The 22452-nt window shown below is 40.0% G+C and overlaps 1 protein-coding gene, 1 long non-coding RNA gene and 1 pseudogene across 3 annotated transcripts in view; 1 reads left to right on the forward strand and 2 right to left on the reverse strand.

The window, feature by feature from the left end:
* SLC24A2 (solute carrier family 24 member 2) overlaps nucleotides 1-22452 on the reverse strand; it is a 284053-nt gene that overhangs the window by 106594 nt on the left and 155007 nt on the right. For both annotated transcript variants that reach the window (XM_066257341.1, XM_066257340.1), the window contains exon 3: nucleotides 384-422. In XM_066257341.1, coding sequence (XP_066113438.1) covers nucleotides 384-422 — 39 coding nt within the window. The remainder of the gene's footprint in view (nucleotides 1-383; nucleotides 423-22452) is intronic.
* The window catches only part of LOC136324444 (uncharacterized), a 56315-nt gene that overhangs the window by 3952 nt on the left and 29911 nt on the right, over nucleotides 1-22452 (forward strand). The window lies entirely within an intron of this gene.
* Nucleotides 10249-11255, reverse strand: LOC136323696 (calponin-2 pseudogene; annotated as a pseudogene).

Raw genomic sequence — 22452 nt, forward strand, 5'->3', positions numbered from 1 at the left:
TTTTAAAAAAATGAAATCAAAAGGAATTTCCAACCAAAAATTAGGTGCATGCAGATACATAAAGAAAGCAGATATCAAGCATTAGACCCTGTGCTGTCCCCAAATATCAGATCAACATCTCTTGGAATGCAATTTTGGACCATTTCAACTCCTATAAAGTTCACGCCAAATGAAAGAGAGAACTCAGACTTTTTGAAACCTAGTCCCAAAGATAATTTGTCAGTGGATGTCAGAATCCAGTTGACACTAATTGTAGGCCAGAGCATACACACACAGCAGCAGATTAAACCAATTAAGTGTTCCAAGGGAGAGGATCACTGGGTGAGCACATGAGCCCTGCCCCCTACCCTTCCGCCCTCCCGGACAAGGTCCCTGCTTCCTACCGGTAAAGCAGGTTCATCCTTGTCCCTGGCTGTAGACGGCTGCGTTGAGAGAAAAAAGGCAAAAACAAAGACAAGTAAATAAATGATAAATCACATATAGGTTTTACATTTAATTACAATCATCAGTATAAGGAAATATTTGTTTCTTTTTGCTCCTGGGAAGGACTATGCCATTCCAGGGGCCAAGAGTATATATTTGTAGCTAATAAATAATGGTTTGTGTAGACACATGTTACATTCTCCTGAAAGATCAAAGTTGAGTGGACAACCCAAATGCCCAGCAACAGAAGGCAGTTAAATCAATTAGGGCCTAGCCATGCAGTGGAATACCATGTGGTCATTAAAATGAATGAAGTGAGAACACACGCATCGACATGGAAAAATATCTAAGATACACTGTTAAGTTAAAAAAAAATGAAAACTTATTTATTATCTAATTTTATAAAAAATTAATAATATTTTAGCATATGTACAATAAAACTACTATTAGTGGTTATTGCTAGGAATAAGATGACAAGAAAGTGTCATTTTCCAAAAGTGTCTTTTGGAGGAAGTCAACATTCACTGCCCCACATGTGGTCAATAAAAATAAAGTCAGAAGAAGTAAGATCGGTGAATTAGACTAGGATCATCACACATGTAATTCAGATAATCCACCGTCTCCTACCACCACCACTTCAAATCTTTCATGCTAAATCTATCAGGTTGAGAAAAACGGTCTAAAACACAGGGGCATGTGAGGGTCTCGCCATCTATTGGGAGAGAACACAACGCAGAAAAGGTGACTGTGGAGTTCTACCAACACGCCCCACCTGGGCAGCTTCGCTTCCTCAGCTGAGGAATGAACACTGCTTCTTCTGAAGAACTAGGATACCTTCCTGTTATCTTTCCAATGACGCAGAGGTCGGCACCTTGTGAATTTCCTCACGCTTTGACTACTACCCTGGTCACTTCACCTCAGCTCTGAATGCACACAGCAAGAAGAAACTGAAACTTTCCCGTCTTGCTATCTGGTCCTCCCCATTGCAGTCTTTGCTGCTGATCTGCATCTTCAAGAATAATTACACCCTCAGAGACTGAGCAGACAGTGCAGAGCTGTTCTAAAGCTTCAGCGGCCCTAGCCTCTCTTTTTTAGTCCTACCACGCACGTCATACAAACAACATTAAGTGGCCCTAATGTCCCACCTAAAATATATATTTTTGTGTAAAAAAATAAAAAAGATTCTTATATGTCTGCGTTACAAATTATTGGCTACATGGCATTGATTGAATTTGTGACTGGCATGCTCAAAACCTTGAAAAGTAAAAAAAAAAAATGAATATTTTGCTTTCACACATCATTTTAAAAAAGACTAAGTATAATACTTAATGAAGTAGTATTAAACATTTTGTAGACATTCAATTAAACATTTAATAATCATTTGGATGTTGTTTTGGAATTGAGAGTCGATATCAATGTATATATATTTTTTCTGATTCCAAACATTTTTGTAGACCCTTGAAGAATTAGTAACTCTCAGGCACCTACAGAAGTTTCTGGATTGGTGGTGATTTCTGAACACAGCCCATGGGCACTACTAAATTTGCCATAAAACCCTAATTTGGGGTTCTCTCTTAGTGACTTTTTAAAAAACACTCATAAAAAATTTTCCAGCTTCCCTAGTTTCTAGCACATGCCTGGGGAACTGGAGTGGACCTAAAATTGCCCTTTGATTTCCTTTTTTTTTCTCTCAAAGGCACTGTGTGATCCTGCTTCTGTCTGGCAGGTCCTTTCATTTTCTCCCCTTCTGTATCACACAGTTCAACAAATGGCCCCACATTACAGAGAAATTTTCCCCAGGGAAATTAGCCAGGGCAGCTAGCTCAGCCTTTGGACACACATGGAGACGAACTATTAGAGCACGCCTTTTCCGTTAGCGAACTTGTATCTTGTGGCTAAATGGGAAAAAAATAGTTATGAGCTGGGACAGATAGCATAGAACACGAAGAAACAGGATGGAAAGAGTGGTTTCTATAAGAGCAAAATATAACCAGCTGAGAGTTTGGTTTAAAAAATATATTTAAAGAAAACATTTGAAGAAACAAAAAATATCCAAGCCCATCTTTTGTTTGAAAGGAAGAAAAAATATCTACCCCATCAACTTCCTTTTCTTCTCACAAGCAAGGGGGATCAGAAGATACAATGCAAGTAAAAGAAATGTCTTGTACATAGATGCAACAAAGAAAAATCTGAGTGCTGAGAAAAATCTGAAATCCTTTATAAAACCTCCCACTGTTTAATGTCATCAGAAGTTGACATGGTTAGTTTTCTTTCAAGAGCAATTTGCAGACATGAACACACATCAGGTTACAACATATAAATTTAAGTATACACACAAATGGCAGCTGGGGCCATAAAAACACCCCTCCACTTCCCTTTCATGTAGTAGCCATGCTGCAAAAAAGGTGAGAAATGTGGAAGGAGAGTAATGGCCCTTTTTCAGGGACTTATTCACTTCTACTGATAATATCTGATGCTCACCTGACTTAGTCGCACTCTAATTACATCTTGAAGTAGCCTTACAGTCCTGGAATTAGGCTGCTGAGTATGTTAGGAATTTGATTATAAAGGTTTTTTTTTTTAATAATTTTATTTTTTTAATGGGGCAACATCAATAAATCAGGATACATATATTCAAAGATAACAACTCCAGGTTATCTTGTTCAATTATGTTGCATACCCATCAACCAAAGTCAGATTGTCCTCTGTCACCTTCTATCTTGTTTTCTTTGTGCCCCTCCCCCTCCCCCTTTCCCTCTCCCTCTCCCCCCTCCTCCCATAACCACCACACTCTTATCATTGTCTCTTAGTTTCACTTTTATGTCCCACCTACGTATGGAATAATGCAGTTCCTGTTTTTTTCTGATTTACTTATTTCACTTTGTATAATGTTATCAAGATCCCACCATTTTTCTGTAAATGATCCAATGTCATCATTTCTTATGGCTGAGTAGTATTCCATAGTGTATATGTGCCACATCTTCTTTATCCAGTCATCTATTGACGAGCTTTTTGGTTGTTTCCATGTCCTGGCCACTGTGAACAATGCTGCAATGAACATGGGTCTGCATGTGTCCTTTTTATTTTGTTGCATTTTTCTGAAGTTGGAAACGGGGAGGCAGTCAGACAGACTCCTGCATGCGCCTGACCGGACCCACCCGGCACGCCCACCAGGGGGCGATGCTCTGCCCATCCGGGGCATCGCTCTGCCCAATCAGAGCCACTCTAGCGCCTGGGGCAGAGGCCAAGGAGCCATCCTCAGCGCCTGCCCGGGCCATCTCTGCTCCAATGGAGCCTCGGCTGCGGGAGGGGAAGAGAGAGACAGAGAGGAAGGAGAGGGGGAGGGGTGGAGAAGCAGATGGGCGCTTCTCCTGTGTGCCCTGGCCGGGAATTGAACCCGGGACTCCCGCACATCAGGCGATGCTCTGCCACTGAGACAACCGGCCAGGGCCGTGTCTTTACGTATCAATGTTTCTGAGTTTTGGGGGTATATACCCAGTGGAGGGATTGCTGGGTCATAAGGTAGTTCTATTTTCAGTTTTTTGAGGAACCACCATACTTTCTTCCATAATGGTTGTACTACTTTACATTTCCACCAACAGTGTATGAGGGTTCCTTTTTCTCCACAGCCTCTCCAACATTTGCTATTACCTGTCTTGTTAATAATAGCTGATCTAACAGGTGTGAGGTGGTATCTCATTGCAGTTTTGATTTGTATTTCTCTAATAACTAATGAAGATGAGCATATTTTCATATATCTGTTGGCCATTTGTATTTCTTCCTGGGAAAAGTGTCTGTTTATGTCCTCTTCCCATTATAAAGGGGTTTTAATTACCTTGGAAATAACTAGTTAAGTGGGTTTGGGGTTGGCCTTGGTATTGTGAATTTATTTCCAAAGCCATTGAAAATCTGGCAAGTTTATTCTAACTGATCAGATGTCATAGAAGACAGCTTCTTCTTAACAAACAAACAAACAAACAAAGAACAAACCAATGTGACTTCAAGGATTAGTCTTGACATTTTTCTTTTCAATTCCCTTCATTTTAAACACACAAAAATAGCACGCATTTGGGTTGTGCTAATTTGAAAGCCCATTTCCTGGTTGTCAGTTCAATAGCTGTGTCAGCTACAGGAAAGATCTGTTAAGTCAAATCCATATCATACACAACAATTCTTAAGGAATATTGAAAAGAACTCATAAAATGCATCCTGAAGGGTCTCGAGTTGGGGCTTTGGTGTGCCAACACAGAGCCTCCTCTTCATTCATGGAAACAGGACATCTACCAGGCTAGGATGCACCAAATACATCTTTTGCATAAAAAAGTATTGTGCAATTCATTCCTTTATGTAATTTAAACTTGCCACCTCCCTAATTACGATAAGTAATTGAGTAATTGAGCAACTGCGATGTTGCTATTAATATCTGTTGTTCTCCCTGGTGGCAACCTCAATTATATACGGTAATTTTGCTACCTACTTGCTACGTTTTGAAAGTGCCTCCTCCCTCATGTAATAAAACATATAGCCCATTTAGAAAGCGTACTTAATGTACAAATCATTCACAGATTCTGAAATTGTTTCACTTCCTTTGACCCTTGAAAGCCACTGAGTGAGAAATAATTTCCTTAACTACTGGATAGAATTTTTGTGTGAATTTGTACAGAGCCCTACCCTGAGGACAGCCCTCCACTTTCATCTCTCACATGTAAACATCAAGCAAACCCTGCACCACTTAGCCAGCCGCATCATAGCCACACGGCCCCTGGTCTACTCTGACTGGTAATTGTCCACCTGCAAATCATATAATCAAATGGGTCACTGGGAAGATTTCATATGCCAAAAAGCAAGTGTATAAAATAAGGGGTGGCTTTCCAGGCCAGAGGCTTGGAAACAGATAAAAGACAAGCAATAAGGCTCACAGTCAAGTAACGACCATAAATATCCACCACCATAACCTTTCACTAAGTCCTGTGAAATGTGCCTAAATTCATTGTGCCAAGGACCCAGAAGCACTATAAGTAAAATCTGTAAAAAAAAAAAAAAATTAAAAGTACAATCATTTTGTCATAAATGTGATCCAAAACATATGTGCTAGTAATTAGAAATATTAATCCAATATTTAATTGACATTAATTTTATTGTCTTAGAATTTAGAAAGATTGGGTGAGAGATAATTTCAATGACTGATTTCTATTTTTAAAATTAACAAAGTATGAAATAAGGTCTTCTTTTTCTTTCAATACATTTACAAGTAATAAACAAAAATATTCAAAATCTCTGTCCTGGTATAAGATGAATAAACCTTAAAACCTATGGGAAACTATGTAGGTAAAAGGTACAAAAGCCTGAAATATGGAAATTCTAGAACTTTTTAAAGAAAAATAAATATTTTTTCCATTGACTGAGAAAGAGAAAGAGAGAAAAGAAGAGAGAGAGAAAAAAAAAAGAAAGAGAGGGGGAGGTCAGGGAGAGAAAGAGAGAGAAGTGTCAACTCATTGTTCCATTTAGTTGTTCCATATAGTTGTACACTCATTGATTGCTTCTCCTACATGCCCTGACCAGGGATAGAACCCATGACATTCGTGCACTAGAATGACACTTTATCCACTGAACCGCCTGGCAAGGGCTAAAACCTCCTAATCAGATGCAAAATCATCTCCCTCTCCCTTCCTTTACTGTGTCCTAACATATTCCCTAAACTATTGGGGGGCATTAAATAAATTCCTAAAGAAAAAAATACTGAGATTTAATTTCAAATTACTTTTACCACTGGCTGCTGGGAAATTATCCCAATGTCACTGTCCTTTAGGAAAGTAGGAATCTCAAAGATGAATGAAGTGCTGAAGGTGGAGGAATACCACCTCCAGCCTAGGATGGAGGAATACCCATTTACAACTAGTTTGAGGAAAACTGTTAGGATGGTTCAATTTATTCCTAGGTATTTCATTTTTATTTTTCTGTAGCAATTGTAAATGGGATTGTTTTATTATTTTCCTTTTCTGATGGTTCATTATTGGTATATAAAGTGCAACTTATTTCTGGATATTTACTTTGTATTCTGCTACTTTCCGGAATTCATTTATTACTTCTAGTAGTGTTTTGGTGGAATCTATAGGGTTCTATATATACAGTATCATGTCATCTGCAAATAATTACAGTTTTACTTCTTCTTTTTCAATTTGGTTGCTTTTTATTTCTTCTTCTTGTCTGATTGCTGTGGCTATGACCTCCAGTATTGTGTTAAATAAGAGTAGTGAAAGTGGACATCCCTGTCTTGTTCCTGATCTTAAGGAAAATGTTTGTAGTTTTCCTACATTGAGTATAATGTTGGTTGTGGGTTTGTCATGTATGACCTTTATTATGTTGAGGTCTGTTCCATCTATTCCCACTTTGCTGAGAATTTTTGTCATACATGGGTGCTGAACTTGTTAAATGCTTTTCAGAAAGGGTGAAAATTAAGCAAAAAGGGTGGTAACGGAAGCACACATTTTGGGAGCAAAGCATTTTGATGATTTATTTGAGTAATTTCCATGATCATGAAATACACTGCTCACAAAAATTAAAGGATATTTCAAAAATGAGTATGAAGTGATAAAATATCCCCTAATTTTTGTGAGCAGTATATTTGGGATAGTAGAAGGAAATTTCAGAATAATAGATGTGTCCCAAAATGGAGGGAATAGCAGTGAAGTTTCTTAGAGTCAGTGAAGAAACCACAGTTAGTCTTTCAAATAGTTGTACACGAGAAGACATAATGGAGGATAAGAAGTGATGTCATATAATTATAAAGACTATGGAATTCAGACCCAGACTGCCTGGGTTCATTTTTCTATTTTTGTCACTTATTAGCTGTGTGACCTTCCTGTCACGTTTCTTCATCTTTCTATGCTTTATTTTTTCTCCTCTGTGCAGGAGGGAGGACAACAGCAACTACTTCAGGAGGTTGTTGTGAGGATTAAAAGGTTAATAGATGTAAAGTGCTTAGACCGTGTTGGGTATATAGTAAGCACTATATGTTAGCTCTATTATCATTGCTACTGATATTAGGATCCCTGAGGGAGAATAGGACAAATTATATGACAAAAATAGGTTCAGAATTATGAACTGGATTAAAGAGAACAGGGTGGTTTGCATGGGGATTAGGAAATTTGAATGACTAGGATGGGGAGAGGTGATTTGTGTCGAACACTAGAGGACGGTTAATTGGATATGTCCTAGGTTAGCAGCTGAGGGAGGAGTTGGCATACAACAGATTATATTTCCTGACTTGGCTTCTGACTGTGTGCTTGTCCCATGAATTAGCATTGTCAGGTAATAGGATTGGCAAGGCTAAGTCAGCATGTCATATCTCGTATACCTTAGTGAGCCTGGTTCTGATCAGGGAGCTCTGGAGGCTGGAAGGCTCACAGAAGGCAGAACCCAAACCTGAAATAAAAGGATCTGGCCTCCCATGAAATTCTGGAGGTTTCTGGTCAACACTTTCACTTGGCAGGATGTTGCTTATGAGCAACAGAAGAGACATATCTGGATCAGAAATGGCCACAGGCTTAGTCTTGAGTTCAGCCTCTGCCGGCTGGCATTCTGGACTAGAAGCTTTTGGACTCCAGGAAGCGAGGCTCTGCAGGGACAGTTGTGAATGTGGCCAATGTCAGTGCCTGGATGTGTTGGTAACTGCGGAAAGCTCTGAGTTGGATAAATAGTAAAATAAGGTCCCCTCAAAACTAGGAGAAAAGATTACCCCACAAGAGGGCAGCTACGCTAACAGATGAGATGAGGCATCTGTTATGGTCCTCTCTAAAATTGTTAGGAAATTATACACACACACACACACACATTTATAATACAAATGACTATCTATCTATCTATCTATCTATCTATCTATCTATCTATCTAGCTATCTATCTATCTATCTATCTAGTTTATGTGCTACTCTCAAGTGGTGAGTAAACACAGACTAATTTATTTTCTTTTTTAAAAATAAAAAAAATTAAAAAATTTATTATTTTCTTCTTGAATCCTAAATAAGTTTCCAGGAAATCCCACTGGAGCATTAGCATAGACCTTTGAAAAGTTTTAATGAGTGGTGTTTACCAGTGGCTGGGGGTTGTGATAATGGGAGAGGTAGGTCAAAGGGTGCAGACTTCCAGTTATAAGATGAATAAATTCTGGGGATCTAATATGCAGCATGGTGATTATGATTAATAATATTGTACTATATGATTAAAAGTTGCTAAGAGAGTAGATCTTAAGTGTTCTCACCCAGAAAAGCAATGGTGATTTTATATGACATGATGGAAGTGTTAATGACCTTTATGGTAATAGCCATTTTGCAATACAAAAATGTATCAAATCTACACATTGTATTCCTCAAACTTACAGGATGCTATATGTCAATTATATCAATAAAGCTGGAAATAATAAAAAGGAGTTTGAAATATTTCTCACAGAACTGGTAAGCTGTATTCTCCCAGCAAGCCTCTCAAATAGTGAAAGTTATAAGATCCTTGAGATCAGTATTTACCTCCTGCCTTCATGGTCCCTAACGTGATTACTTAAAATGCAACTTTGTGACATGGAAGCGTGGAGCCACTCAGGAAGAATGGGTATTGCACGTCCCTGTGTCAGTAACCAAAGCTCCTCTAATGCTTGCTCCACTGGCTAAAGTAATAGTAACGATGATTATTTAGGTCCATCCCTGAGAGCCCCTATTTTAATCTTTTTCATAAGTAGGTACATAGAAGACAGTAATCCCCATTTTATAAATAGAGAGAGAGAGAGAGAAGCAGGAAATGCCTCATGCTATTTCCATACTCAGGATACTAAGCACCTGGTTAATTCACTTAATTTAGAAATGAATAACCCAACTACCACTGCCATCTCTCACCACCCCTAAATAATCCAGATGTTGCTAATATACTTTGGACAATTCTCACAATTGCTAACGAGCCATTTGGATATGCCAATCAAACACAATCTGTTAGTGGTGTTCTGGCATCAGTCACCCAAATTTTCTGTGATCAGTAAGAATCACAGATGCACTCATATATTAATTCTAAGATGATCTGAATTACAAAAAAAAAAAAAAAGTCCAACAAATGCTGGTGCTGGACACACCAAAGAATAATTTCCACAAATAAAGCAGATTCCAGTAATGATGGATTTTTATTGAAAGCCAATATGTACCAAGTAGTTCATATACAATATAATATCTTATTGAATCTTCACGATATATTTTTCCTTTTCCTAAGAAGAGGTTTTATTGACTTTAGTCCACAGTTGGTATTTTACATTATCTCTTGGTCCCAGGGCTCCTGGGTGGGGCTGGTCCCAGGGAGGACCTCTTGGTTGGGATCCTTGATGCACTAGTTGGGGGGAGAGGGGACAAGTATGGAAGGGGGGGTCTGGCTTTGCTATAAACACTCAGAAATCCATTGTCTTGTGTGGGCCTCAGTCTCCTCACTGGGCTTCTGGGAGGGTCCTGGGGAGATCCAGCGTCTCACGGTGCATAAAATATCTGGGGACTGTGGCCTGGCCCTCTGCCAGGAGGTCTCCTTCCCAGCACCCTCCTCCACCATCCCTACCACATTCCCCCACAAAAAATTACTTTTGTTTTGTCAAAACTGCCTGTGGGTACAGAAACCACAAACTGATCATCAGAGAAAAGGGAAGAGGGACAGAAGCAACCGGAAGCCATTCGGGACCAGTTTGCCTCCCTGCACAGGTTTCTTCTTCCCGCCACAGCTTGGCCTAAAGCCTGCTGGGAAACTTGCTACCTGGATGTGTCCTGGCAGGGATCCCCATCCTACATGCACTTGGGTCTGGCCTTCACAGACCCTTAGCTGGAAGTACTTGAACACATAGAAAAACAAGATGAAAGCATAGGAAACCCCCAAATTCCAGGAGAGGTGATGATGCGGGGACCCTCAGTAGCCTGCTCTCGGTAGTAGGAGGGCTACTCTGATCCTTCCCTGAGCTTGGGCAGTCACTCGCTGACCCCGGAGCACCGTCAGCCACTGGGTCCTGTGGCAGTGCTCTGGGTGGTGTCTCTGCTGGCCCCAGCCAAAGACTTGCTGCTCTGGTTGGCATCCTGCATATAGTCCGTCTGCAGAGACATGGAGCAGTTGTCACACTTGTCGGTCCCCAGCTTGGTGTCAGAGATGTGCCACTGGGTCTTAGGAGGCATTGTGCCCACCTGTCTGGCACACTTGTTGGTGCCCATTTGTAGGCTGATGGTTGAGTGGTCCACTGGTGGCAGGATATGGCTCTCATTGTTGTAAAGATGTATTTTTGGGTCATATGCCACCATGCTTGACTGGCTGGCACCCATGTTGGTGCCTGATGATGCTCTGGCCTGCCTCAGGGTGGTGCCATCCAACTTCTGCACCTGCTTCTCTCAGTACTTGATGCTGATGCCCACGCCACTCTGCAGCCCCTTTGTCTTGGTCTTCCCTGCCAGAGCCACAGAGACCCCTACACCTGTGTCACAGTCCCACTCTCAAGCAGGTTATTGGCTTTGAACAGGTCCACAGAGTTCATGCCGTAGCTGGCATGGCTTTGATGAAGTTGGAGAGGTTTTCTAGCTGGTGCCAGTTTTGCATGGAGAGGTTGATCTTTGGGACTGAGCCCAACTGTGGCTTATTCATAAATGTGCAGAGGATAATTCTGTCCTTCAGACCCTTCTGGAAGTCAGGACCAATAGACAGACCCATGAGTCTCTCGATCCAGCTGCAGAGTATTGTCTCCTTTTGAGGGTCATATTTGAACAGGAGCTGGTTCTTGACCTCTGCTGAAAGCCTGTACGAGGGCCCCTTGTTGAACTGCATGGAGCTCATGGCAACAACATGATCAACAGCCTGGCAGGTGAGATGGTGGGGGACAGGCCCACAATAACAGGTACTGTAAACACTCTTACCCCCTTTAATACATGAGGATCCTGAGTCTGATGGAGGTTGGACAATTTGTCCAAGGCCACATAGCCAGTAAGTGGCAGAGCTGGGCTATAAACCCAGCCGGCTGGGCTCCAGAGCCTTTTTAAGTGTTGGGGAAACAAGAAAGCGGCATTTCCCTTGTAGCAGACTGTGTGAAAGAGACGGAAGACTTTAGAACTGCAACTACAGTAAAATGGCTTATGTATATTAAGAACTGTTTATGAGCACTGACTTTCAGTGGAGGCCAGAACATAGTTGCCGAAGTGATTGCTGTGAATGAAGAGCAACAGATTTCATCTGTGTTCATATGGTACAAAAAGTTGGTCTCTGGGAATAAAGGATGGTTATTTTTTTGACTTTTGCCTTTTCCAGCATTATTATTTAGACTCATCTACAACTGTCATAAATTCTCATTATTATTTCTGTCCCTTGAAGGTCATGGAGGCACTTTTTATGACCTTCACAATGGCATAGGTTCAAGTAACAATGCAAACTAGTTTATCCACATAACAAATGAACTTATGTTAAGGAGTTTATAGCTCTGCAGGAGTTGGGAAGAGTGGGGCCCTCTGGTGGTCCCATTTATCACTGTGGCCAGGTAATACTGGTCTATATTTAGTTTATTTGGAAGCACCTGTGCCTAGTCTTCAATTTATTTCTGTCACTTGAAAGACTAGGGCTGTTTCTTTGTTTTAGGGAAAGAACAACTCAAACATGAAATAATCACATTTATTGTGTCTGAAGCTTCAACAGAAGACTGAATAGCAAGTTTTGAATAAAGGCAATTCATTCAGTCACTTAACAATATTTATTTGATAACATTTATTTGACTGTTACTATATACCAGGCCTTCTTCTAGGTGGTAGGGATAAATATGTGACCAAAACTGGCAAAAATCTGTTTTTATGGAGAAACATTCTAGAATGTTATTATCATAAAATTAACTAGACAGAATAGGTAGTAGTCAGATCACTTAATATTAAGTGCTATATTTAGGAACATACTTAAGTGGTTTAACTGTCACCTAACCATCAATTCTGTAATCACACTTTATGATTAATTTATTAATGCTGGATTTAGTATGCATTCTGGTTTGGGGAAAAGCTAACAAAGTTTATAAAGAACATAACTTTGTCTATAAAATTATAAACAGCAAAGGGTACTAGATATTTAAGGTATAGTTTGAAACTCATAAAATTAAAGATATCATTTAATTTTTGACAATATTATTGGCAACAAAGTTTCTTGCAAATGTTTTTAAAATTTTTTTCGCCCTGGCCGGTTGGCTCAGTGGTAGAGTGTCGGCCTGGCGTGCAGAAGTCCCGGGTTCGATTCCCAGCCAGGGCACACAGGAGAAGAGCATCTGCTTCTCCACCCCTCCCCCCCTCCTTCCTCTCTGTCTCTCTCTTCCCCTCCCACAGCCGAGGCTCCATTGGAGCAAAGATGGCCCGGGCGCTGGGGATGGCTCCTTGGCCTCTGCCCCAGGCACCAGAGTGGCTCTGGTCGCAACAGAGTGACCACCCCGGAGGGGCAGAGCATTGCCCCCTGGTGGGCAGAGCATCGCCCCCTGGTGGGCGTGCCGGGTGGATCCCTGTCGGGCACATGCGGGAGTCTGTCTGACTGTCTCTCCCCGTTTCCAGCTTCGGAAAAATACCAAAAAAAAAAAAAAATTTTTTTTTCACATAATTAAGATTAAAGAAAAAAAGAAACCCTGAACTCCAAGGAGAACAAAAACCTATAATTTGAATATAATGTAACTTTGTGGTTTTGATATATGTATTTTTGTACTTTTATGGCTTCTTAGATACAGTATAACCTCTTTAATACAACATGTTAATTCTCCACCGCATTTTAACATGTGATCGTAAAATTTTCATTGGCATCATAGCAGCACCTGATATCAAAAGAACTCTGATACAATTTCCATACATGTTGAGAAACAGGAATGACACATTTGCTGAATTTAGTTTCAGAATTTCCAGGAAGCAAATGAATGTCATGTAAACCCAATTAAAACATTTAATGATATAGATGAAAATATAATTGAAATTTGGGGAAACAACAAAGGGCACAAATATCAAGCACCTAACAAACATACTCATATAGCAAATATGCATATCAAGTGATAAATCAAATGCACTGATACTGAGAATCAGTCCCATTCCTTAATCTGCTGTCCTGTTTCCAAAGCCAGGAGGAAACCAAGATCATTCATACCATGGAGATAGGTTTTAAAAAGACGACACAGAGACATTTATTTCAAAGCTGCCTGGTGACTTCCGTACTCCACTCACACTCTGTGTTCCCCATTTCCTCCCTAATTCATTCTAATGTATTACGTGTCTCATCTCTTTCTTTCCTGTTACTGAGCACCCTTCTGAGGGCAGAGACTGTGTTTTCATTTTATATTACTCCACAGTACCTAGCATAGTGGTGTCAGGTGCTCAATAAAGGCTTATTTAATAATAAATAAGTGAAATCAGATACAACTCCTTTGCTAGACATGTGGTTTGCAAATATCTTCTCCCCAACTGTAATTTTTCCTTTATCCTCTTAACAGTCTCTTAATCATCTTACACAAAGCAAAAGTTTTTAATTTATCAATTTTTCCTTTAATGCATTGGATTTTGGTAGTACATCTAAGAAGTCTTTGTTTAGTCCTAGGTCCTGAAAATTCTTTCCTTGAAATTTTTAGTTTTCAGGTTTATACTTAAGCTCATAATCCATTTTGAGTTAATTTTTGTATAAGATATGAATTTTGGTTATGATTCCTGCCCTTTTTTGCCTATGGATGTCCAGTTACTATTATGCCCATTTTAAAGAACAGGAGTGGAAGGTCTAGTGAGGTGAACTGACTTGCCCTAAATCATACGGGTAAGTGGAGGGAGTGGGAATGAAATGCAGATGTTACCTTGAAACCACATGTTCCTAATGACTATACTTCCCTGGGTCCAGCTCTCTCTGCATTCCCCAAGTAAACACAAAACAGTCTGAATTCACCTCCCATGAAGGACAGAAAAAAATCTATTCAGAAAATGGAGCCCTGGCCATGTAGCTCAGTTGGTTAGATCACTGTCCTGATATATCAAAGTTGCAGGTTTGATCCCTAGTCAGGGCATATAAGAAGCAACCAAAAAATTTCTTAACCAGTAGAACAGGAAATTGATGCTCCTCTCCCTTTTGAAAATCGTTAAAAAAATGGAAGCCATCTAATATTTATAAAACTATTTTAGGGTATCATTAGCCTTGCTTTGAACAAAAAGTACATGACATTTTTATTTATTTTAAAAATAAACTAGCCTAACCAGGTGTTGACGCAGTGGATAAAGTATTGAACTGGGATGCAGAGGACCGAGGTTTGAAATGTAGAGGTCGCCGGCTTGAACACAGGCTCATCCAGCTTTAGCATGGCTCACCGGCTTGAGCGCAGGGTCACTGGTTTGAGCATGAGATCATAGACATGACCCCATAGTCTTTGGCTTGAGCCCAAAGGTCGCTGGCTTGAAGCTCAAGATCACTGGCTTGAGCCCAAAGTTGCTGGCTTGAACAAGGGGTCACTCGCTCTGCTGTAGCCCCCCCCACCCCCAATCAAGGCACATATGAGAGAGCAATCAATGAACAACTAAGGAGCTACAATGAAGAATTAATGCTTCTCGTCCCTCTCCCTTCCTGTCTGTCCCTATCTGTCCCTCTCTTTGTCTCTCTCTCTGTCTCTGTCACATACACACACACAAAATAAACTATAAATTTCAATGTTATACATCCTTATAGTCATAAAAAAAAACTGTAAAACAGAAAAATAGAGATGAAATTGAGAACTTCCATTAAGTAAGGATAGTGTTCTATATTTGCTGATGAAGGAGTAATGTGTTGATGATGTTAGAGGTTCAGGTCTTAAAATAAAAATTTCTGGTTCAGATAGAGGCTGTGGTCTCCTAGGGTATATCTTATCTGTTATCTGTCGACAGCATAATGGAAATTGTATACTATTAAAAACAGATTTAGCCTTGCAGTAACAGAAATGAAAATGATATGCTCTGGGAATCCTAACTGCAATTATGTCAACAGAGCCAGGAGGTGCCAATAAGATAGTCAGCACCATCTTCTTGGCCAAATATCCAGCACTATTTTCAGCACCGGGATTAAATTTCTGTCGCAGAACTAGGGGACAACGACATGAGGACTATACCAAAAAAAAAAAAAGAAAAAAAAGAAAAAAAAGAAAAAGAAAAGCTTTCTTCTTGCTGGCTCTGAAGCTGTGGCTGTAGCCCCTTGAGAACTTCTCAAGACAGTTGTAGACACATCATTTTGTATTGGGTTCTCTGCTCAAGCGTATTCCCTAGAAAACATCATAATTGCTGGTAATAATTATATAATGTTGCATAATATCATCACTGAAAGTTTAGTATTTGATAAATTATAGTAACGTTGGACATCTTTGGATAGGACTCTTAATTCAATAAAAAATACATTGAACCTACAGGAAAAAAATGCTTGCCAACTGATTAAAATAAAATCCAGTCCAATATAAAACCATAAAAGACTCCAAAAAGCCAAAGCAATCCTGAGAAAAAAGAATATTCTGAAGTATCACACTACCTGACTTCAAATTATATTACAGAGCCATTATAATCAAAACAACATGGTATTGGCAGAAAAACAGACAGACCGACCAATGGAAAAGAATCAAAGCCACTTACATAAGGACAAATCATCTTTGACAAAGGAGTCAAAAACACACAACAGAGAAAAGAAACCCTCTTCAATAAATGGTGCTGGGAAAATTAGAAAACCACATGCAAAAGAATGAAACTTGACTATAGTTTGTCCTGATGCACAAATTAATTCCAAGTGGATCAAAGACCTAAATATAATATAAGATCTGAAACAATAAATTACGTAAAAGAAAACATAGGTACTAAACTTAGGGATCTTGGTATAGAGAACATTTCATAAATTTGACCCCAAAGGCAAGGGAAGTAAAGGTTAAAATAAATTAATGGGACTATATTAAACTAAAAAGTTTCTTCACAGCAAAAGAAACTGACAACAAAACAAAAAGGCAGCCAACCAAATGGGAGTTGATATACGAACAACAGCTCTGACAAGTGATTAATATCCAAAATATATAAAGAACTAACAAAGCTCAACAACACAAAGCAAACAATCCAGTTAAGAAATGGGGAGAGGATCTAAACAGATACTTCTGTCATGCAGATGCACAACCTATAAATAGATATCTATTAGAGAAATGCAAATCAAAACTATGAGATACCACCTCATACCTGTGAGATTGGCTGTTATCAACAAAACAGGCAAGAACAAGTGTTGGAGAGGCTGTGGAGAAAAAAAATAGCCCTCATTCACTGCTGGTAGGAATGTAAACTGGTATAGCCATTGTGGAAGACAGTATGGGAGGTCCTCAAAAAAAAATTAAGAATAAAGCTATCATATGACCTAGAAATCCCTTACTGGGTATTTGCCTGAAAAACTCGACAACATTGGTACACAAAGACACGTGCACCCCCAGTTCATCACAGCATCATTCATAGCGGCCAGACATGGAAACAACCAAAGTGTCCCTTGATAGAGGATTGGATAAAGAAGATGTGGCACATATATGTAATGAAATACTACTCAGCCATAAGAAATGATGACATAGTGCCATTTATGACAACATGGATGAAACTTGAGAACATTATACTAAGTGAAATAAGTAAATCAGAAAATGCTAAGAACTATATGATTTCACACATAGGTGGGATATAAACCCGAGATTCATGGACACAGATAAAAGTGAAGTGGTTACCAGAGGAAGGCAGATGGGGGGAAGAGGAGTAAAGAGGGACAGATATATGGTGACGAAGGGTGATCTGACTTTCGTTGATGGGCACACAATGCAATCAACAGTTTAAATGCTATAGAAATGTTTACCTGAAACCTATGTACTCTTATTGATCAATGTCACCCCATTAAATTTAATTTCTAAATAAAAAAATAAAATCTAGTCCAAAAGTGAAAGATTATGCTTATGTTAACATTTTCCTCAAAATAATGTGTGTTCTCATTCTTTAAGATTTATAATAAAAAATTTTTTTTTCTTTTCTTCTTTTCCAAGTGAGAGGAGGGGAAATAGAGAGACAGACTCCCACATGCTCCCTGACTAGGATCCACCTGATGATGCCCATCTGGAGTCAATTCTCTGCCTGTCTTGGGCAATGCTCACAACTGAGCTATTTTTAGTGCCAGAGGCAGAGGCTTCACAAAGCCATCCTTAGCGCCCAGGGCCGTGTGCTCAAACCAATTGAGCCATGGCTGCCGGAGAGGAAGAGAGAGAGAGAGAGAGAGAGAGAGAGAGAGAGAGAGAGAGAGAGAGAAAGTGAATGAAAAGGGAAAGCGGGAGGGGTGGAGAAGCAGATGGTTGCTTCTGTGTGCCCTGACCGGGAATTGAACGGGACATCCACACTCTGGGCTGATGCTCTACCATTGAGCCAACTGGCCAGGGCCTTAGAATGAAAAATTTTAAACATAGAAGTTCAAAGAGTAATACAATGAGTAGCCGTATTTCTAGCTGTATACTTAAATTCAGTAATTGTTAACATTTTCTATATTTGCTTTATCAATATGTATATATATACTATATATAAATATAATATAAATATAACTATATATTATATATAGTTATAATTTTTCTAAGTCAGTTTAGAGTAAGTTACAGATGTTATGCTATCTTCATCCCTAAACATTTCCCATGTTATCTTCTAAGGCAGTGATTTTCAACCTTTTTTGAGCCACGGCACATTTTTTACATTTACAAAATCCTGGGGCACACCACCTACCAAAATGACACTCTAACACGGTACATATTATACATATAGTTAATAATATAGTTTCTAAATGTATTTATACTCACTTAGTGTGAAACCTGGGCCTGTTTCGATGAACACAAAAGAGGTATCCTGGCAGGAATGGTAGAAAGACACACACGAAGCTCTTCCTCAACAGTTCTCAGTCTCTCTCTGTTTTTAGTTTTTATCGCAGTCAAGCTTGAGAAGCTCAGCTCACATAGGTATGTGGTTGAAAACGGGAGCAATGTCAAAATAGCTTTGTTGGCCAGAATGGGGAACTCCTTGGCAACAGATAACCAAAAACTGTCCAAAGGAAGACCAGCAAACTTTAGCTTAAAGTTAGATAACATTGTGATGCATTGTATATCATCCTCTGTGGGGGCCTCTTTTAAAAAGGAAAAGGTCAAATATCTATATACACCATCAGGATAGACATAACCAGCTGAGGCTGAGGCTTCATCTAGTGGTGGCAACATTTACCTCCAGTCCTGACCAGGATTAGAAATCAGGACCATGGGGAGGAGTAGCAGCTTCAACTACTCACAGCGGCCACACAATGACAAGTGCGCGGCAGCCCCAGCTGGGACCTTCCTGGGTGTGGATGAGAGGCGGCCTACTATTGGTTCATCGCTAGTGGTCCTGTGCCTCCACTCTTCCTGTAGCTGATAGCTGGAGGGATTGTGAGGGCAATGTTTATGTTTGGATGGAGGCAGCTGGCGGCTGGCTGGATAAATAGCCTCCACGGGGCCATATCCAGCATGTGAGCTGTAGTTTGGGGACCCATGTTTAATTTCCCCACGGCTCACCTGACCATGTTTCACAGCACACTAGTGTGCCGCGGCACACTGGTTGAAAAACACTGTTCTAAGGATATGAGCATTCTCTTATATAATCATAATACTGTGTGTGTGTATTTCATATGTATGTAATAGGTGACATGTTGCCTTAACAGGTTAATACCTCATAATGGTGTTTTTGGTATGATCAATTAATTATGTTTGTGTTTATAACTTTGTCGCCAGGTTAGTTATTGCTATACATAAAACAAAGTTTCTGTTTTATTTGCTAAGAGCTCCTCTGTTCCCTTCTTATCCCATTAACTCAAGAGAACAGATCAATAAAAATCATCTGTTTCATTAAAAAAAAGTTGCTTTAGAAACAAGTACTCATTTTCTGACCGCTGTTTTCTATTAGCTTATTGGTGGACAATACAGACCACACAGAAATTTATAAATACAAATAAGTACTATTTAGGGCAGGATTTGGGGTCCATATTCTGAATTAGGGGAGGAATTTGTGAAATCTCTGAAACTGTGTAAAATTGTGTACATATATGACTTTGCAGGGGCAGGAGGAAGAGTATCCATAGCTTTAATCAGATTCTCAAATGGGTCTATGGCCCTAAAAAAATTAAGAATTACTGATTTAAGCTTTCAAAATACCTTTTGGAAGCTGAAAGATTTTATTACAAAGAACACAAATTACAAAGGACCTGCTAACTGACAGAAAGGAGGAATTCCTAAAGGACCCATCAAGACTAACCAACTGAGAGCCTAATGCCACTGAAGTGGGTTCTGGCAGAAGCCAGCAAGAGCAGAAGGCAGCACAAAGCATGTTACACACACTGACACATTCTCAATTAGTTCCAGCTCTGCAGGAAAAAGACCTGAATGTCACTACAGATGGTCCAATTCTATTCAGTGGGCAGAGGCTGGGCAGAGAGCCAAAGGTCCATGCTGGAGATCAATCAGGCACTCTCTCCTGACTGTGTCTGTTCCAAGGCTTTGGTTGCTTTGGGTGTTTACAACTGTGACTGTGCTCACCTTGAAGAAACACAGAAGAGGGAAGAAGAAAAACCCAAAATAAATGTGTGAGAAAAAGGAGAAAAGTCTTTTCTTTTACCTGCCAGGCCATTTTGGAAATGGGTGCATGTCCTTGTAAATGCCAAAGGGATAAAACAAGCATGTAAAGAAGTGCCAGGCACTGTGCTGGGTGATCTCATGTGGCTGTCTCCGAGCATCAGAGGAATTATGAGTATTGCTTTTGTTTTGTAGCTGGAAGGACATGAAGCTCAAAGGGTTGAAGGAACTGATGGGGTAAGGACAGCTAGTTACTCAGCAAGCAGGGGCTGGGTTAAAACCTGTCGGTTGAATGCCATTTACCATCCCATCTTGTTTTATAAATATTCAGTGTAGGAGGCTAGGTGTAGAATACACAAATGTAAAAAAACAATGAATGATTTTGAAGTGAAGTCAGCTGTTCTGTGGAGTCTTGCTTGTTGGGCTTTGCTCTGTGCTAGCTTGTGTTGAAAATCGCAGGTGAGAGACAAATCAATAGCACTTAGCATTTGAACAACTTGATTTAAATGCATTATCTCATTTAATATTTATAGTTCCATAAGCATCACCAATCCCACTTTACTGCTGGAAAAAGTGAGGTTATGTGGGCTCAGTAAATAGCCCAAGGCCACATCTGCAGCACTGGATGAAGTCAGGCTTCATGCCCAGGACTATCTGGACCTGTTCTTTGCAGGCTTGAATCTATGGCCCAGCTAAAACCTGGGATGGCATAGACTTTTAGGCCACTAGAGAGCACTTAGTTGAATGAGGAAAGATTATTTTCTCCAAAAGAGGCCCTCTTGTTATCCAATACATACATTCTTAAGTAGTTTTGTAGGAAATCAAGCTTTAGTAAATTGAATTTATCTTTATTGCTAATGGATGTTCATTAGGCAGATTATTCTAAAACTTTCTTTTTACATGTTCCTCTATCAAATTAGAGACTCACAAACTAGCATTTAAATGTCCTAGGATATCAAAGGGAATTCCCTTTTTGCTTATATACTTAATGTCACACAGAGAGAGAGAGAGAGAGACACACACACACTTAAGTGAGAGGAGGGGAGACAGTGAGGCAGACTCCTGCATGCACCCTGACTGGGATCCATCCAGCAACCCCATCTGGGGCCATGCTGGAGTTCCAAGCTATTTTTAGCACCTGAGGCTGATGCACTCCACCAGAGCTATCCTCAGTGCCTTCGAACCAATTAAGCCACTGGCTGCCATAGAGGAAGAGATAGAAAAGGGGGAGAGAGGGGGAAGAAGAAGTTGGTCATTTCTCCTGTGTGTCCTGACTGGAAATTGAGCCTGGGACATCCTTACACCAGGCCAACACTCTATCCACTGAGCTACTGGCTAGGGCCAACATTAAGTATTGAAAAAAAAAAAAATAAGAGGACAGGACTCAAGAGGATAAAGCCCCAGAATGACACACAGAATGGGGTGTGTTTTAAAGAGCTCTCTTTGGCTCTGACGGTTACTAGTACTGTGGCCTCCAGGTAGTTGTTGGAGGGTCCCTGAGCCTCAGTTCCTGTACATGTAATATGTAGCTGACAGCTATCTCAGAGTGTTCTTTGGTCATCAAATTAAATATAACAACATATGTAAAACTCCTGGATCCTTACAACCATGTAATACACCATATATAAGATTAAAACATTACAAGACTCTATAACTAGAACAGTTCGATATCTAAACTCAGAAATGGCAGATAGGTTGAAATTCCCACCCCCGATCAAATTCTCAATGTCTCAGAAGCCCTGGCCAAGAATTTCAACTTCATATAAGCAGAGAACTGGGCAAGTCAGTCATTAATTATCCCAGGTAGACAAGAATGTAATCTGCAGTTTTTCCATTTTCTCATCAAACAATTGCCATTTTGCGTTTGCAAGTGGTTTTGCAAAGATTCTCATCCACAGCTCTTTAGCCCCTCCCCCACATAGCTGTGTTACAAAGTCCCCAGGTGAAGCTACTACATTATAGGTCATGGAGTGGGATTTTCCACTTTATTAATTGTGGTAGTCTTTTTGCAAATGGCTGCAATATTTTTCTTCCTTATATCCATGTACTTTTGCAACAGTGACTTTGTAGTCCTCCCCCTTAATATCCCCCTTTTTCATCAGGTGGTAAAATTAATTTCTCTTCCTTTTCATCTCGGCTAGTTTTGTGACTTACTTTGGCCAACAGAATGTGGTAGAAGTGACAATTCCCAGCCTGAGCCTCAAGGGGCCTTACATGCATCTAGAGATTCCCTTAGACTTCTGCCCAGCCACCGTGACAAGGGACAGCATACTACCTACTCAACATGTCAACCATCATCCAGCCAGATGATAGATATTACAACTGAGCAGTGAGGCAAATACTTTAAGAGATGTTTATGTGCATAGAACACACCCATGTCTTTCTCACCAATGG

This window comes from Saccopteryx bilineata, chromosome 2, assembly GCF_036850765.1.
Source record: "Saccopteryx bilineata isolate mSacBil1 chromosome 2, mSacBil1_pri_phased_curated, whole genome shotgun sequence".
In the NCBI taxonomy this organism is placed as follows: Eukaryota; Metazoa; Chordata; class Mammalia; order Chiroptera; family Emballonuridae; genus Saccopteryx; species Saccopteryx bilineata.